Source organism: Panthera onca, chromosome A1, assembly GCF_046562875.1.
Source record: "Panthera onca isolate mPanOnc1 chromosome A1, mPanOnc1 haplotype 2, whole genome shotgun sequence".
NCBI lineage: Eukaryota > Metazoa > Chordata > Mammalia > Carnivora > Felidae > Panthera > Panthera onca.
This window is the reverse complement of record NC_138339.1, coordinates 123955094-123974363: the sequence shown is the minus strand read 5'-3', so window position 1 is coordinate 123974363 and position 19270 is coordinate 123955094. Positions and strand designations below refer to the sequence as shown.

Genomic DNA, 19270 nt, shown 5'->3' with positions numbered 1-19270 from the left:
TACCGGCTCAACTAAAAAAGAAACCACACCTGGGGAACCTGGGTGCCTCAGTAAGTTAAGTGGCCGACTTTGGCTCAGGTCATGATCTCACAGCTCGTGAGTTCAAGCCCCGCATGGGGCTATCAGCTCAGAGCCTGCTTCGGATCCTCTGTCTCCCTCTCTCTCTGCCCTTCCCCCCTCGTACTCACTCAGGCGCTCTCTCTCTCAGAAAGAAATAAGCATTTAAAAGAAGAAGAAAGGGGCGCCTGGGTGGCGCAGTCGGTTAAGCGTCCGACTTCAGCCAGGTCACGATCTCGCGGTCCGTGAGTTCGAGCCCCGCGTCGGGCTCTGGGCTGATGGCTCGGAGCCTGGAGCCTGTTTCCGATTCTGTGTCTCCCTCTCTCTCTGCCCCTCCCCCGTTCATGCTATGTCTCTCTCTGTCCCAAAAATAAATAAAAAAATAAAATAAAATAAAATAAAATAAAATAAAAGAAGAAGAAGAAGAAACCTCATCTGATGTGGTCCAGACTTCTCTCCCCATGTGGCCAGTCTCCTTGCTGCAGGAGCCAAGCCACCAAAGACCCTTTGCTTTCCAGTAAAGAGGGGAACAGGAGCCTCAGAGGTAGCCACCCTATCCTATCCCCAGGGAGCAGTCTCTGAGGCGCTCACCCCTCCCTCCTAGATGTGCGAACAGTGGGCCAGGCATGGGTCATCGGGCTGCTGGGCCAAGTAAGTCCTGTTCTAACAGGTAGGTAAGCCAGCAGCAATCTCTCTCTCTCTCTAGCTTCCCTACACATTTCTCATTGTCTCTGGTCCCCCAAAGTTTATTTTGCCCTCTACTCTGTTATCTTAGACTCTTCTGACTTACCTAGGGATGGGTAAGAAGACAGGATTTTACCAAGTCTTCATAGCCAAGCATTTTCTAAAACCAAATACTTTTTCCCCCCACTCCTCTCCCCCACCAGAGGGCAAAGGAGGGCCCAGTGTCACCAGTAACTCACTCTCAACAGCATCATGGCCTCACCAGCACTAACCTGGAGGCCTCAATAACGTTAAGAGGTCAACACTGTAATCACAGGCACATAGACACCTGTATATCCAGTCATGTGACTAGAGGAATGGGACTGCCAATCTTTTTATTCGAATAAATTCCCAGGTGGGCTCTGGTCCTGAAGGCCAGGGCACACTGCTATGCTCATAACACAATGGTAGATAAATAAGCACTACAACACCTCAGGGCTTGAACTTTATAGGTCTCTCTAGGTGAAAGACTGTCTCCTGTACCTCACAGATACTGCCATATAGGAAAAGCAGGGGTTGCTTGGGAGGAAAAGTGGAAGACATGAAAAGCTAGACACCCCAGACTCCACCCAAGACGCATACGCAGTAAGGGGAGCAGTGTAAGGATAGGAAGGCAGGACATGTTCTCCATACACAGGACCTGCCTGCCAAAACTTAGTGGATGGCAAGAATCCTAGATCTGTGGGCGAGGATTGAGTCATGTTATAAATCTCCTTTCTCTAAGCAGCATGTGCAAAAACTCCTCCATCTCAGGAAGGGAAGGTGGGGGGGGGCAATATGTGGGGAAGGTGGTGGTCTGCAATTAGCAGCACAGATTTCATTCTAATACTAGAGCAGCCTCCTCAAATTATAACAGGTCTGTTCTGGAAAAGACGAGGAAAGAGAGCCTGGCTTCGGATAGAGTCAAAATACCATTTCGATGAAACTGTATCACTGCAGTGTTGACAATTTCCTTGTAAAAAGCAAATCTCCCTATAAATGTAAATCAATCCCTCATTGCATTTTTAGAAATCTATTCCCTCCCCCCCCCAAAAAAAAATCAGCTATTACCAGAAACTCTAAATGAGATATACTAGAAGCTGAGCTCCAGAATAATTAGGGGACATTCTGAATGGTGCCCCGAGGCAGACCATACAAGAAAAGGGTAGACAGGAATAATACACACTTAGAAAGCTCAGTTAGGGAAAAGGCTGTGCATAATGCATGCAGGTCCCGGAGCGCAGACACTCCCTCCCAGCGGCCTGCTCAGAAGCAGGCTGTGAGCCACGACACTGGCAGATGGCTGCCCCAGTGGCAATTGTGCATGCTCCAGTGGCCACCTCCTCCCGTCCACCCTTGAGCACAGGCTTATGATCCCATGAGGGGTGGGGAGTACCGGCAAACATTACCCCCAAAGAATAGTGCCTTTCCCTAGGGAAGGTAAACATTTCCATCAGAAGGCAGAAGCAATTTCTCTCTGCAGGAAAAAGGAGCCACAAACATAAAGTTGCTCATTCAAAAGAGACAGATGATCTCTGCAAGCCGAGCAGTGCCAAACCTTCTATAAAGGGTTTGCACATCCATCAGCACAAGTGGTTGTGTGGGGGAAGGGGAGCAGGAGTGTGGTAGGCCCACTCAGGGTGTAGGACTCTCTGGCCTCAGGTCACTTGTTATTTGACTTGAACAGAGACCCCAGGGGAGCAGATGCCAGTAATCTTTCCACAGGGGTTCTAGCCTGAGCAAAGGTTCAACATAGGTTTGATTTGGAACACAGATGCTGTCTTCTCTTCCAATTGCTTCCCAGTGCTCCCAATCCACCTCCAGTCTGTCCACTTCGAGCCTCTATACTTCAAGCCTTCAGGGGTGGCTTACTGTTGAATTTTGAGCCAGACATGTCTCCCTCCCACCACCAACCCCCACCTTTTTTTTAGTCACGTGTGACTAAAACAGAAATGACAGTTCACTAGTCTTATGCCTAAAACAACCTATAGAGAAATATGGTTTATGAACTCCCCCGTAATACAATACATAATTCAAAGCCCAGCCATTTGTCACACTATTGAGTAATCCACACATATCCCAAGGGTCTGACAATAAAATTTGTAAATCAATAGCAAAAAGCAGTACACCTTAGCCACTGAGTTAAAATATAAAGAACATTTTTTAGCACTGACTTTAACTTAGAAAATGCGAACTTCCAAGGGTAAATATTTGTCAATGAGTTGTCGCCAGAATGTAAGACTTTATACTTTCTAGACCACCCCCCCGCTGCGACAGCTGACTTCAATGCACAAATAAAAAACCCCAACACTCGCATTTTCCCAATTATAATAATGGCTTTCTTCTACAACCCCTGCTATTAGCATGACAGAGATGACCATATCAGTCATAAGAAAAGCACATGTACCTTCTGTGCCCAGGAGGAACAAGCAAAACACCTGCTTTGTGCAAGAGCAAGGCACTTATAACAGGAAACAAAATAAAAAATTATTGCGGAGCTGGTCTGAACTTATTTTTCTTTCTTCTGGATGATCAAACAGTGAGTGTGAGCGTAGGGGTAGGCATTGCGATCTGCAAACATATTGCCATAGTGATTGGTGCTTAGATAGAGAGATAAAACAGGCAGAACTTCATTTATATTCCAAGGAACAGAGACAAGTGCCCTAATCATTCAGCTCTGCAGAGACTCCTAATGCCAAATGACTGGACCCCTCCCCAGTCCCTCTGTAACACCATGCAGGATCAGATGTAGGGTGTGTGTCTGCATTGCTGACCAATTATCAGCCTACAGCAGACCTCCCCTCAGGATGCAGCAGGTACACAGGGGCTAAAGAGGCAGGCGTTGGGGCCCCTCAATAAGAGCTCTCCTTCTGACATGGGATGGGAGACAGAGTCACATGTGATCTGCTATTCATGGCTCTACCCTGGTCAGCTTCTCTTTGACCTAACAGGTCACTTGGACATTAACTTACTTGGTTTTATTTTATTTTGAAATAATTTTAATCTTAGAGAAAAGTTGCAAAAAAAATTACACTTCCCATACACCCTTCACCCAGCTTCCCCTGATATTACCATCTTCCATAACCATAAAACAATGATCAGAACTAAGAAATTAACAGGAGTGCAATAGTACTAACTAGAGACTTTATTCAGGCTATACCAATTTTTCCCCTAATGTCCTTTTTTCTGTTCCAGAAGCTAATCCAGAATATTACATTGCACCTACCTGTCATGTGTCCTACAATCTGTGACAGCTCCTCAGTTCTTTCTTGGTCTTTCTTCACCTGGACATACTTGAAGAGTCGGCCATTTTTTAGATCAGACCTCAATTTGGGTTTGTCTGATGTCCACTCATGTTTAAACAAGAGAAAGTAATGAACACTTCATATGCTCACTTTATGTACTATTTAAGACAACCTTCTGAAGCAGGTATTATTACTATCCCTATTTTACAGATGATATTTCATTAAACCTTAGTAAATTTAAGTAGCTTGCCCAAGATTACCGAGCTATAAAAGGCAGAGCTGAGATGTGAGCCCAGGGAGACGGACTCTGCAACACTCTACTGCCTGCTATACTCAAGGCACTACAACAACAACTAGATGCCCAGATACACCATGGACACTGTCCGCTGGCCATTCCCTCTCTGAAGGAAATTACTCTGAAGAAAAGGCACTCTAGCTTTTGTCTTTTTTCCAAAGGAGACAAACAACTCCACTTTAATTTCTAAGTTCTGCTCAAACAACCAGAAATGTCTTTCTCTTGACAAGAAGCACCTCCCTGCCTAGGGAAAAGAAGAGGCCACTGTTCTCCTGAAACTTCTCTGTGGAATAGCACCAGGCAGGGAGGAAATATATGCGCATGAAGGTGTACTCAATTCCCCTTTCCAAGGGCCTCTCCAAGCATATGGAGACACTGCAGTCACAGAATTAAAAACAAAACAAAACCCGACTATTGAGATTGCTTTTCCATGTCACACCCAGAAATGTCCAATACAACCTGGCACTTCCTCTTTCAAATGAGGCTCTTCCGGAAAGTTGAGGCACAACCCATTCATGTAGCACAGCAGGTTGGGGGAGTTGTCAAGGGACAGGGCTATGATGGGAGACAGGATGGGAAGAATTCCAGCTGCAATCCAGGATTTGTTTTTAATGCTTATAACTTTAGATCCCTCAGTTTCACAGACTTGATTTTTCCCAAATAGCCTTTCTGGCAATGCTAATATGTTTTTCCTCTCATTCTGACTGATCAGCGAAATACATGGCTGGAAGGATTGCCTTGGAAGTAATTTCTTTGATGCTGGCAAAACTCAGAAAATATTCCCCCAGCTACACACCCTCACATCTATCCATCCCTGCCACCTGCCACTCAGCTGCAGGTAGAGGCCATTACAGTAAAGAAGGAAAGGAGGCAGAGAGAGCAGGCATCAAGGGAAGGTGGAAGGGAGAAGGACTCAGAGTCTGAAAATGAGAGAGGGAGAGAAAAAGAGAGACCATTTTGTTCAAAGCGAGTCACTACAGAGCTAAGACTTTCACTTACATGCATAAGCAGGGTTAGATGATGCCAGCAAATAGGTGCAAAGAGCCTTCCTTTGATCTATCTATCTCTTACTTCTCCCACTGCCCTTCAACTCCCAAAGTGCTCCTGCCAACATCATCACTAAGATGGACTTGTGTAAGTCAGATATTTCATCTGGCTGCCCCTATTACTGCCAGCTTTATGCAAGAGCCCCTCCCTTTTGAGTTCTATACATAACTCCAAACTATCTTCAGCTAGGTATTCTGATCAAATACTAGAAGTTGAAATGTTAATGGCCTTCAGGGAACAATTCCTCCAGCATCTCCATCTGCAATCTAACCCAGAGAGAATCTAAAATCAGACTGCATACAGGGCTATTTAATCCACCATGTTTAGGGACATCTGGATCTACCCCTAAAATCCATAAGATTTAATCTAAGAAACAAAGCTTGAATAAATCTTTATTCTCTTGAATAATTTCCCCCTCTCAATGTCAACAGCCTCTAAAATTCACATTACTTTGTTCCCACATAGACCTCAAATACCATTGCTTTCAAACAATGATCCTACAGATTGAAATCCTGGGGAAAGCAATGGAATTTGGAACCCTTCACTAATGGAGCATGGGCCACCAAACAAGATCAAGAGAAGAGGTAACCACTCTGTTATGCATCACCTTGAGATCTCCCTTAAATAATGTATACAAAGCACCAGGCACAATGGAGTTTCTCCAAAAAAATGTTAGTTTTCTTCCCCTTTCCAAAAGCTACACTAGAGTTCTCAGGTCCGATTCTGCCTCAGTCATTCTTGGCCATGATAGACTAGACAACCTCCTCACCCTCTGTCCAAAAGCCTGACTTGGCAAAACTGGGATGACAGAATGGAGATTAACAAGATGCATGTAGAGAGCTGCTGGGATAAGGGGCGGTGGGGGGATAGAGGTAGTTCCCTTCCCCAGGCAAAAAAAAAAAAAAAAAAAAAATTTTAACAAATATACCCTATTACTATTCCATAAAAACTCACCTCTGCCCAGATAAGCTAATTATGTCTATAGGTAATCAAACCTGAAAACTTTTAATCCAAAGAAATGGTTCTTTCCTTTCAAATAACTGCTTATACAACCCAAAAGCAGACTATTCTGTAATTAAATAAATTAAAATACAACTCAATCTTTGCCCAAATCAAAATCCCATAATAAAATATTATGGGAAATAAGGCAAGACCAACAACCTATTAATTGATTAACAGTAACAAAACAAAACCCCCAAAGGAACAGAAATACAATCAGCCTGATTAGAGCACAGGACCAAAAGGCTCAGAGCCCCCTGCACACTAGCTTTGCTTCATTCAGGTTCTTTTCAGGCCTACCTAAGACAATCAGTGGCTAGTACGGTACCACTCCAACTGACTCTGGACATTGTCAGAGACCTGTAAAAGTCTTGATATTATCTGTCTCAGAGAATGTTGGAGCAAGTTCATAGGAGCATCTGACAAAGCTCTCTAGTTGGCCCCAAAGGCCAGCAGAACAAGGTCTCCTTACTAACCCCAAAAACAATACAATAGTCCCCTTAATGATGTACCCATCAGGTCTCACAGTCCAGCTAACCACTGTTTAGGGCTCAGACTGCTCTAGAAAGTCACCAAATCCACTGATCCTGGGCCCCTACAAATGCAGGCTAGGCTGTCAAATGCTAACTGGGCCCTTGCCCTTCTTGACGCTGAAAATTGCTTGGTTCTGACTTCTTGCCTAAGCACCATCCTCACAGAGGTTCTTCCTCATCGCTCCATTCTCTCAAGCAGCCAAATGAGTCTTTCTCTTGCATCATGCAAGGTAGAAGCCCCACTCTCAGCCTGGCTCAGAAAACTTGGAAGACATAGAAGAAATGTTACCTCAGTTTCTCTCTACACCTTTCCCATTTACCCTTGTTTTTTCCTAACTTCTGCTTCTAATTTCCAAGGCTCATCATATTCACCAGGCCAAGACTTTCCATCTGCCACCTAAACAATTTTGATCTGCTCTCTGGGATTTCAAATCTCTATCAACATTGATTCCTTTTTCTTCTGCCTTCCAACATACACAAAAGCTCTCTCTACTCAGCTTTAATGACCATGCCTCTGGGAAAGAAGTCTTTCCTTCAGGTCCCTTCCTCTATGATCTTATCTACCTCTATTCCTGTCTGGGAGTCCTCCTACACCATAAGCCCTGGCAGGCATTCAGTGCCCACCATGTTATCTCCACTATCAAGCACTCTATCTTGAACATCACTGGAACATACAACAAATATTACATGAAATAGACAAGCTTTTTGATGTCATTGTCTCTGAAATTACTGTTTTAGTTCTCTTCTTTCACTTATTCTCTAACACCTCAAACCTAGGAATTTCTATCATCTTTCTTCATTTCCTCATCTTCCATTTATAGCACAGCCCCTGACTGGACCCAACTATACACTTATAGTTTACACTTGCTTACATCTTTAGTTCTACTGCTTTGCTAGCTCTCCTCCTCATCTCTTCTCCCACCCTCCCTCCCACCGCCCTCTATCTCTAACAGAGGAGACAACGCCCACCACAACCATCCCATTATTCCCTATACATCCTTCCTCTCCACCCAGGGAGATGTACTCCCACTCTGAGGTCTCTGTTCCTGTCATCCCCTCCCCCTCCACTAATGCTTCCTACCTGTCCCCTTCTCTACCTCATTTCTACCTCCTCTGAAGTTACCAATCAATCCCTACCTCCAGTGCTATGCCAAAAACAGGAAGGGAACAGGTTCTGGAAAAGGGCCTCTCATTCCAGCTCCAGGCAACCCATGAGAGCTAATTCCAGCCTTGGTTAGTCCCAACTTTGGAGACAGCCTAGATAGTCTTAGCCAGCAAGGTGAGGCCAATATGAGAGAAATAAGGGAAGTCAGAGGTACACAGGACTGTCTGAACTAAAGCCAAGCCCTGGGCATGAGGGCTGGGACTGGCTTTGGCAGCTGGTTTTCCATTATCCTTACTCCCATCTAAGTTTTTCATTTCAGCCAGTTTGGGTATCCCGATCTCTGAGTGCTGAGGCTGTGCTGTTATGGTAAGTAGACTTTATTAAACCTCAGAGAGAACAGGTAGATGGAGGAAGCAGAGAAAGGGGAGGATAAGGACCTAGGTTGAGCATTAAGCATACAAATGCTCATTAGAAAGCGAATGGCCAACAGCTGCTCTCTATCACCACTCAAGTACAGAGATTACAAACTGGACCCTGGCCTACCCCATCCTGGTAATGGAAGGCCAAAGCCTGGGCAGAGAAACTCTGGTGTCCCTGCAGAGCTCAGCCAGCTAGCCTCAAAGTGGTCTCAGCCTTGGGAGTGACTGCCATGAAGGTCACAGGCTTTTCTGTGCTGCCTTCCACCTGTTCCCTCAGGTGTGAGATTTGGCTGCTGAGGGGCAGTGATGAGGCATCTTAAAACTGCCCAAATGGGAAATGAGGGTTCTCTGAAATGAAGAGATCTAAACTGTATTCATGCAACCTTCTGGTGCCTTCATGTATTCCGGCCCACCATCCACCATCCTTTTCTCTCCTACTACAAGGTAATTTGGAGACTCAGAAATTGTTCCTACAGGCCTCAAGAGGTCTGGCATCCTGTTATGCCCCAAGCAATTCCCCTGACAAATTCTTATTACCAAGGTGCAAAAGAGATACTCAGAGCAGAGAATGACTAACAAGGGCTCAGGAGTGGCTGTAGTGAGGGAGATGGGCCAGAAGTACAGGTAGAAGAACAAATAAACTTCTCAAGGAATCCCCAGAAGCCTTGAAAAGTTTTAACGTGGGGAGGTGGGGGGGAACGGCACTGTGCGGAATGAAGTAGCACCAAAAAGAAGCTCTGTTGAACATCTCAACCTGAAAAGTTGCTAGAGATAACAACCTGTGTTCAAGAAAGCATAAAGACTACCCCACTACCCTGTTTCCTCTATCTAGCCCCTGTTCTACCTTTCCAGCACTGCACTTGAACCAGGGAAAGATCAACAGAGGCCCATTGCTATATACTTCCCTTCTCAAGAAGTCCTACTGCACCACTCTGATGCGACACAGGAGTTTAGGTATAAAGAGCCCTTAACTAATACTCCCAGTCACACAGTGCTCATGGGCCTAGAAGTGTGTGTGTGTCTCCCTGCATGTGAAGGATGGGACACAAGCCAAGTCATATGCTTGTGGACCACCCTAGTAGATGAAATGACCCATAAGGAAAATCTCTCCACACTAGGGGAGGAAGAGAGGGTCACGTGCCTCCCAGCCAGAGCTGGTGAGAGGGGTGGCAGAAGCTGGCAGCTTTGCCCTTGAGTCTCACCTCAAGTTGTGGGATAGTAAAAAATATATATATATCCCTGGTTCCTGACAAAGAGCTCCTAAAATGCTTGTAATTTACTGAGTGACAGGATTATGTTTTGTTATTCCTGAATTTATGCTAATGAGATGACTCTTGGGATTGGGGGTTGCAGGGAGAGGAGAAAGCAGTTTTGGGTAACTTTAGGATGGAGGCTGGTCACCAGAAAGACCAAGTCATGATTAAAGAATTGAAACTTTTAGCCGCATCTACTAACCTCCAGGGAGAGGAGGGAGGGTTGGAGACTGAGTTCAACCACCAATGGCCAATGACTTAATCAATCATGTATAGGAAACTCAGCCCCCATAAAAGCCTCTCAAAAACGGTGTCAGAGAGCTTCCAGTCTGGTGAACACGTACAAGTTCTGGGAGGGTAATACGCTCACAGATAGCACAGAGGCTCTGTGCCATTCCCCCCCAAAACCTTACCTTGCCCTATGCATCCCTTCCATTTGGCTGTTCCTGAGTTGTATCTTTTTTTAAAAAGCCAGTAAACCTTGGGAATGCAAGCTAGTGCAGCCACTCTGGAAAACAGTATGGAAATTCCTCAAAAAACTAAAAATAGAACGGCCCTATGACACAGCAATTGCACTACTAGACATTTATCCACAGGATACAGGTGTGCTGTTTCGAAGGGACACATGCACCCCCATGTTTATAGCAGCACTATTCACAATGGCCAAAGCATGGAAAGAGCCCAAATGTCCATCGAAGGATGAATGGATTAAGAAGATGTGGTACATATATACAATGGACTATTACTCAGCAATCAAAAAGAATGAAATCTTGCCATTTGCAACTACATGGATGGAACTGGAGGGTATTATGCTAAGTGAAATCAGAGGAAGACAAAAATCATATGACTTCATTCATATGAGGACTTGAAGAGACAAAACAGATGAACATAAGGGAAGGGAAACAAAAATAATATAAAAACAGGGAGAGGGACAAAACAGAAGAGACTCATAAATATGGAGAACAAACAGAGGGTTACTAGAGGGGTTGTGGGACGGGGGATGGACTAAATGGGTAAGGGGCATTAAGGAATCTACTCCTGAAATCATTGTTTCACTATATGCTAACTAATTTGGATGTAAATTTTAAAAAATAAAGATAAATTAAAAAGCCAGTAAACCTAAGTGTCTTCCCAAGTTCCTGAGCTATGAGTAGTTCTAGCAAATTATCAAACCTGAGGTGGTGGTTATGAGAATTTCCAATTTATAGCTGGTCAGTCACAAAGACGGGTGGCCTGGAACTGGCAACTAGCACTAGAAGTAGATGCAATGGCACTGAGACCTTTAACTTATGAGACCTAACATTAATTCCAGGTAAATGGGTGTCAGAATGGACTTGAAATGTTGGGACGTGCAGCTGGTGTCTGAGGACTAAAGGATCACACAGCCCTTTCCAAGCTGCAATGGGCCAAAGGCCTCACAGAGACAACCCTACAGAATCACCCAGACCAGAGTCAGGTGCTCCTTCAGACAGATGTCCAGGGCCTGCAGGAAATCAGACTCCTCTCTTAAATACTTGAAACAGAGTAGTTGGTCTACTATAAATGAGGTTTTTAAAATTCAATTCCCTCCTATTGCTCGTGCAGATCTGAAATGATCTGACCAGATGGCTGGTGCTCTATAATTCTTGGATTGCTCTCATCAGTTGTTGATGATTTGGATTTTTTTTTTTTTTAACCCCCTCACATGAATGTGTTCCTGCACAGGCTTTCTGCATGCTCCCATTAAGAGGGCTCTTTGTGCTGATGCCAATATTTCTGAGGTTCTAACAGCCTCATCCTAGAAGTCAGCTCGGGTCAATAGTGAGCCCCCAGTTTGAGCTTCCCTGAGCCCACATGAGGCCAACAAAGCAGCACTGGCTCATAGGGAGGACAAGGGAGCCTTTGCTCAGCCTGCCTTGTCACCTCCACTTCTCCTTCAGGTTCCCAAGGAAAGAAAGGCAGCAAATGTTGTTTGTTTGTTTGTTTGTTTGTTTGTTTGTTTGTTTGTTTTTTAATGACTACTATAGTTACTTACTGAGTATTTCCTATGTGCCAGGTCCTGGGTGTAACGTTTTACACATGTTGATCTAGTTTTAGTCTCACTCCATCTCTGGGAAGCAGACAGATGAGGAAACTTAAGTGCAAAGATTCTAACCAATCTGACAAAGAACACAAAGCTCAAAAAGAGAACTTCATGGGGTTGGAGATTTAACATCATAAAATTTGACCACTGTTCCACTCTAATCTCAGGGATACAGAGAAGGCCCTAGCCTCCCCTTACCCTCCTTTGTGCCCTCAGCCTACACAGGACACTTGTACCAGGACATCCCAAATACTCTAGTGCCCTTTTCTGTCTCTGTATTCTCTGTGAGACTGTAAGCTACTAGAAGGTAGGGGTCATGTTTCATTAGCTATTCAGATAGACAGTATGGCACAGGGGTAAGGAGCTCAGGCTTAGGGCCAGACAAAGCTAGTTTTGAATTCTGACTCTACCACTTACTGGTCGTTTGACTAAGTCACTTCTTTTTTTTATTATTTTATTATTTTTATTTATATTAGAGAGAGAGAGAGAGAGAGAGAGAGAAAGCATGAGTGGGGGAGGGGAAGATAGAGAAGGGTAGAGAGAGAATCCCAAGCAGGCTCTACACTGTCAGTGAAGAGTCCAACACAGGGCTCAAACCCACAAACTGTAAGACCATGACCTGAGCCAAAGTCAGACGCTTAATCAACTAAGCCACCCAGGTACACCTTGACTAAGTCACTTCTGAGACTCAGTTTTGTCTATAAAAATGAGGGTAGTTTTAACACCTGCCCTCAAAGAATGTCTGGTACAATCAACACTCAGTAAATGTGAATTATTATGTGTATCTCTGGCTACGAATATAGTGCCTGGCACAAAGTAGGATCTCAGAAATGGCCAGGGAGCAGACTCCACCACACTTGGCTGTGGCCAGCTTTCTGTGATAAGAAGTACACAGGGGTACTCAGGGGTCCTCAGCCCCAGGACAAATTTCTGAATTGCCTGCCCAGAACCCATAGGACCTGCCAGCTAACAGCTTTCCTCTGCTTGCTTCTGAACAGCTGATGCTGAATCCACACTCAAACGCTTGCTGTGCCTCCATAAGGTGAGACAGATCCCAAAATAAACCAGAAGACAGAGAGAGAGAGAGACAGGAAAATCACTTCCAGGAACAAGCGGCTCACAGTGAGGATGCTGACAGTAGTAACAGAGGCAGGCAGACTTCTGGAGGGTGACCTGCAGTTACTCTAGGGCTCCATGGATGGGGGGCCCAATACCCACCTGACCTGGTGGGAAGGCCCATGAAGTCATGGGTAGGTCTCCTGGTGTACCAGGCCACAGGAGGCAACCTGGAATCTACCTTCATATGAGCCCAGACCACATATCCCAGTATGCCCTCCGTAGAGGCCTGAGGACCACAGAGCTGAGGTCCTCCCTTCAGAGACCTGAGGGGTCAGAAGTTACTGAACTGGGGGTAATGTCAACAGAAACTAGCCATTTTCTTCAAAGTCCCCAAAAGATACTCCATCATCTTCCTGGGCCGCTCCTTGAATTTCAGGCAGGAAAAGCTGTGCTAACCCTTTCCGCTCCCTCATCAAAAATCTCTGTATAAGGAGAGAGGGAGAGCATTTCAGGACCATAGAAGTCTCTCTTCTCACCTTAAGTTCTCTTCCCCCATCAAAGACCAGAGAGGACAGGAAGCCTACATACTCAAGCACCCTTACCGGCATCCAATTCCACAACCAAGTTGAAGGGGTAGCACAAATTTACCATCTAAAATCAGAACTAACTATACTGGGTGATATCTTCATGTCAAGAATCCTCACAACAGGCAGAGCAAGCCATTTCCCCCATGTCACCAAAGGGGAAACTGAAGGGGAGAAGGATTCTGTGACTCGCCCAAGATCCCCTAAATAGCAAAGCTAGGATTTGAACCCAGGACTGGCTGAATCTAAAGTCTGTTCTCCTAACTGCTAAATTATACTACCTTCCCATTCATCTACCCATCAAACAAGTTCCCAGAATTGGCTACATTCCTTTTAACATTCCTTCAGGTAGCTGTGGTGGAAATTCCCAGGCAGCATTCAGAATGTGGTGAATTAAATATTACACTCTGACTAAAGCCAAGTGCCAGCTATCCACAGAGACCACTGAGAGGTCAATATCCTGCCAATAGACACACATACAAAACCTTTGCAACATACAAACAGAACACCTCAATCCTGGACTGGGGCCCAACAAAGTCTCTACCTCCATTGGTCTGACTCCATACTGCCACACTCTGAATCACCTCACATCACACACTCAGGCCAGAATAAACTTCTCACCTAACCTTCCCTCACTCCTCTTGCTTTGATGGTCAGGATAGGCAAAAATACTCTTGGGATGGGGCAGGCATGACTAGAACCAGACCTGTTTGCCCACTGAGATGTGGGGTCTGAGTGTTGTGCTCAACTACAACATACCAGCCTTTGGAGCAGGCTCAAGGAAATTTGGTGCAGATTTTACAAGAGGGTCTTGAGAAACTAGAAGGTAGAGGGTGATGTCAATGGGGTATCAAGTTAAATGTAATGGGGTATCAAGTTAACTGTAAAAATAATGTGTTCCATTCTAATTCTCCAGGAGGCATTCAGAGCCCTCTGCCTGCCCTTGTCACAAATGCTCTGGCTCTCCCTCCCCAAGGCTAGAGACAGAGGCTCTTCTATTTAAGCATTAATACAGCAACCCCACTGCCAGACGGCTGGGCAAGGTCTCCAGGTCAGAACTTTCATGCTTGTTTTGCAATGTGGATGAGGGCCTTGGAGGGTGCCACAGGAACAGATAAGGTAGGACTGGGGGCCACAGGACATTGAATTCCATCTGCTCTAGGCACTTGCCTGATTAGAAGTGATTCGAGCACTTTTAACCTCATAAAACCAGTAGAAACAGTCCATATGTTCCACACCCGAACCCATTGAGTCTTCTTGTTTTGGTCCTCAAAGCCCAGCGGGCTCAGTTCTCAATGAAGGTGGGGGAGGACAGTCAGAAGTTACATCTGTTCAACCCAATACCTCTATTCCTAAAACCTCCTTCTACCCCCTATGCCATTACTTCCTACTTCACTTCCTTGGTGTTTTATCACTCTTCAATGGCACCAACTACCCTTATGCAAGCCCAGTAGGAGTAACAGTGCTACCACAAAGTTGGCTGGCACAGTAAATGCTGCCCCTGCCAGCACAGCAGCAATGGGGGCAGTGAGGACATGGTGATGAATATTTGCATGGACTGATGAAACTCCACTGTGGCAGCTGCCAGGGCTTGCCATCCACCTTGTCACAGTGAAAAGTACAAAAGCCTACTCTTGAGAACAGACTCAAGTGGCATCATAGTGTGGTTACCATCAAGAATGGCTGGGACTAGAAGGACAAGGGGTAAGAAGGTGGGTCTAGGCTCTCTTTAGTCAATGGCATAGGACAAGTTAGCTCAATGAGTTAGGTCAATGAGCCAATGTTTTCATAAGACAATGAAGATCATCACAGTTACTACTGTGAAGACTGAACACGATTATGCACATGAAGCACCTAACTCAATACCTGAATATAGTAAACACTCCACAAATGCTGGTTACTTTCTAAGCAATGGTTCCAGGTTCTTAAAAGGGCTAGAAAGTTGTTCCTTCTGAGGATGCCCCATTTAAAAACCAGGCCAGGACCAGCCCCTGTTTCTTAGCACAAGTTCCTTTAACAACAGAATACTCCTGCCCCTCATCGGTGCTCAGTACTCTCCTGTGAACAATATTTCAGCAGCATTGAGCCGAGCAGCAGAGCCTAAAATAGCATTTGCAGAGTGAGGCACATGTCACTGCCTCTCCTGTGTTTGAGAAGAGTGCAAGGAAAGAAAGTTTTCAATCACTTGCTCAGAAAGCTCGGCCACCCACCACCTGCCTTCCTTTCACGGCACTCACATGCCGCAATCTCTGTTCTGCTGGAAAATGAAAGTCCCTGAGCCCTGCAGCAACAGCCATCACCCCAAAGGACCATACTGTTCCCCTCCAGTGGGCCAGAGCCTCTGCTCCTTCAAAGCAGCCCTGTGGGCACGAAGGACATATGCACTTAGAATCCAGAATGTGTTTCACATGGAGCTGGGCTTGGTACCTGGCCGAAGGGCCTGCCACTCATGGGTTGGGTGAAACACCTCCAGGACCTCAGAGTCCAGCTCCTCTTCCGCTGTGGTTTCCTTTCTCTCTGCTTCTTTGGTGCTGCTCTTTTCTGGGCTCGTGAGCGCAAACTCCTTCAGAGAAAAGAAAACACAGGGCGTGACCCACCAGAACTAGGCACGAGGCATAGAGAACATGGCCTGGGTTGTATACTCTTCTCCTCCATACTCCTCCCCTCTCTAGCCTTGTTTGGACCACAGTGATACAGTTAAATGAACACAGCATGTGTTATACATACATAGCACGTTTGTACATACCTAAGGAAAAACTCCACAAAGTTCAATACTATCTCAAGGAGGTTAAGGGAACATACTGGGAAGAAGGGTTGGCAAAGGAGACAATAAGAGACTTCTACTTTTTATTTTCTATGCTACTATACTGTATGATGTTTAAAACTCCTACCTATTGCTCTTACAAATAAAAAAGATACATTAGGGTACCTGGGTGGCTTAGTCGGTTGAGCATCCGACTCTTAATTTCAACTCAGGTCATGATCTCATGGTTCATGAGATAGAATCCCATGTCGACTTCTGTGCTGACAGTACAGAGCTTGCCTGTGATTTGCTCTCTCCCTCGCTCTCTCTCTGCTCCTCCCCTACTCATGCTCTCTCTCACTCTCTGCTCCTCCCCTACTCATGCTCTCTCTCACTCTCTCTCTCTCTCTCTCTGCCTTTCCCCTGCGCACACATGTGCTGTCTCTCTCTCAAAATAAACATTAAATATATATATATACATACATATACATACATATATGTATATATATATATATATACATACATATATGTGTATATATATATATATACATACATGTATGTGTATATATATATATATGAAAAAACACATATCAATGGGAGAATAAATCCTCAAATAGCCACCCCAGACATACAAAAGATGCCAGCTGAGGCCCAACTGATTCCTATGCAGTCCAGCAGGACACAATAAGAGCCTGGCAATTCCCCAGGGTGCCTACAGGGCATAAATGACCACTTGGGACATAACAATCCATGGTGAAATGGCTGCAAGTGGGAAGCTGGGAGTTTGGTGGGGCTGAGGGAGAAAGAAGCCACAGCTGAAAACCTCTTCCTAAAACCTGTTTCCTTCCACCCCCTGGAGAGCATGGAGGATTAATGAGATGGTGTCTGTGGAGCATCTTGAGCTCAGGAGACAGAGATGCAAGATAAATACAAAGTATTATTCATTTTGCTCCTTCCCGGCCTCCAATTCTTCGTGTCCAATTTTTAAACCTTACTTGCATAAAAGCAGTAAGGCCTCTGGAAAATAGAACCAGAGGGTTCTAGAGCTCTGCAATAGCAAGAAGGAACCCACACTAGTACACCAGGAAGTTATCTCAACCTTCCCACCTCCCAAGTCTTCCCCTACTAACAGTGAGCACATTTCGTGAATTCCTATGAACTCAAACCTGTTCTAGGAACTTGACACACATCTCATTTTGGCTTCCCAATAATACTAACCTTGCATGAGAGGCAGTAATGCATCTCTTGCAAGCAACACCCCAGCTCCAGATATGCATCCCCACCTATCTTGTCCCCCAGGGTCTGATCTTTAATTAGCTGTCAGAGGGAAGGGCAAGGTGTTAAAGTATTCATGATAACAATGTAATGCCCCTCCAAGGGTTTTTAACATTTTAACAAGAAATAAAGGCATGAAATTCAGATGACAGGATTTCAAATCTTGTTAAAGACCAGTAAGGAAGAGATCTTGGACAAGAAGAGGCCCTCAAATCATATCCCAAGTAATGAGAGGCCAAGACTACAGCAATAGTAGTTAAGAACTTAAGCTCCACATCAGATAATCTGAAGTTTGAATCCCAGTTTATTGTGACTCCCAGAAAGTTACTTAATTTTCTAAGCCTATTTCCACATTTGTAAAGCAGAAATACTAATGACATCTAACTCATACATTAGATGAGGAACTATCTTGTAAACCACTAGACCCCAGATACATGGTAGCGATTACTCTTACTACATGTAAAGACCATCACAGGTTCCAGGTTGGATGAGTCTGTACTATGACATCCAACAGTGACTACACACTGTGACATTATTCAGGCAGGTCAGGTTTTGGTTGTGGTCTCACCTGTGCAGCCTGGCTGTCAAATGCCTCCTACCTTCAACTTGAAGCTTGCACAGATCTGAGCTCAAAAGAAAGCTAGGAGAAGAGGAGACATGCTTGGGAAACTAAAGGAAAGACAGAGTGGCAAGAGACACTGGCCTAAAGCCAGATTTCCTAAGAGCAGGCTCTATGTGAGTCTCTTTCACCAATGTACCCCAATGCCCAGCAAAGGACTAAGTTTGTAATCCAAGAACAAAGGAATGAAGAAATGACCCTGTCCCACAGGCAGGTATGTCTTCTGGAGGCCTTGGACTGAGGAAAGCCCAAAGTAGCCACGTCTACTAGAACCCAGGCACTAGCCCCACATTGCAGAACAAAGAATACCTTGTCTACAAATACTCAAAACCCATGTAATCCAGGGCCGAGTCATGCTGGCCAGCCTCTGCCATAAGCACCACACACTAGACCATGGGACTAGGAGAATATTAATAGAATTTACCTCAGAAGTATGGGGGTCAAATGCCTCCAGGGGCCAGGTAGGGCCAGCAGTAAAACAACAGGTTGTTGGGGGGCTGTGAAAACTGGAGCCCTCCTGCCTTGACTAAGGAACACAGCTGCTACTCAGCTGGTCCACCACTGCCATGAAAAAGAGAAAACAGAAAAACAGATGATTTTTACATAAAATTTTTGTATTTTAGAACACTAAGAGGGCCAAACTAAACCTCTCTAAGCTTTAAATTGCAACTCTTGCTTTTGTCTATTAGTCAGGTAACTGCTGGCAGGTATAGCTGTAAGCAAGCAACGAAATCCTTGTCACTAAGAGAAGCAGTAAGAGGCAATAGGAATGGGAATAATGAAAACATGGCAGAAAACCCTTCAAACACTAGGCTGGGGGAGTGTTCATTCTCTTTTTCCACATTTCTTTCAACATTAATAAATTCAAGATGGAGACCGATGAACCACTGAGCCACATGCCTCAGGCTCTAGGGAGGCTAAGTACTTTCACAGTAATCCCACCATTGCTGAAAATGTTTTCTGACCTTCCGGTTGGTGTCACCTTTGAACCAGATTTTAAGCGACACACACACATACACAGATACACACAATCTGCCATTATTTTATAGTACAAATCTGTTTTTAGTAGGGGTGATAAAAAATTGGTGCTCCTGTGATCAGCTCACCCTATTCACCAAATCTAACTCTGAGCAACTTTGCACTGTTTGCCCAAATCACATCTGACAAGCACTGAGGGAGTCAGTTCAAAAGGGGCATTCCAAGAAAGGTTTTGAGGAAAAGCAGCATCATGGGGATGAGACTGTAATGGTAACAGCAACTACCATTTGTAGCT

At 45.0% G+C, this 19270-nt stretch overlaps 1 protein-coding gene across 6 annotated transcripts in view; it reads right to left on the bottom strand.

Moving 5' to 3' along the window:
• The window catches only part of SIL1 (SIL1 nucleotide exchange factor), a 287743-nt gene that overhangs the window by 143954 nt on the left and 124519 nt on the right, over positions 1 to 19270 (bottom strand). For 4 of the 6 annotated variants that reach the window (XM_060637836.3, XM_060637835.3, XM_060637834.2 and 1 more), the window contains one exon: positions 15788 to 15923. In XM_060637836.3, coding sequence (XP_060493819.2) covers positions 15788 to 15923 — 136 coding nt within the window. Of the gene's footprint in view, positions 1 to 3985; positions 4110 to 11669; positions 11745 to 15787; positions 15924 to 19270 lie in introns of all 6 variants that reach the window. The other 2 variants (XM_060637833.3, XM_078450590.2) reach the window with 2 other exon arrangements.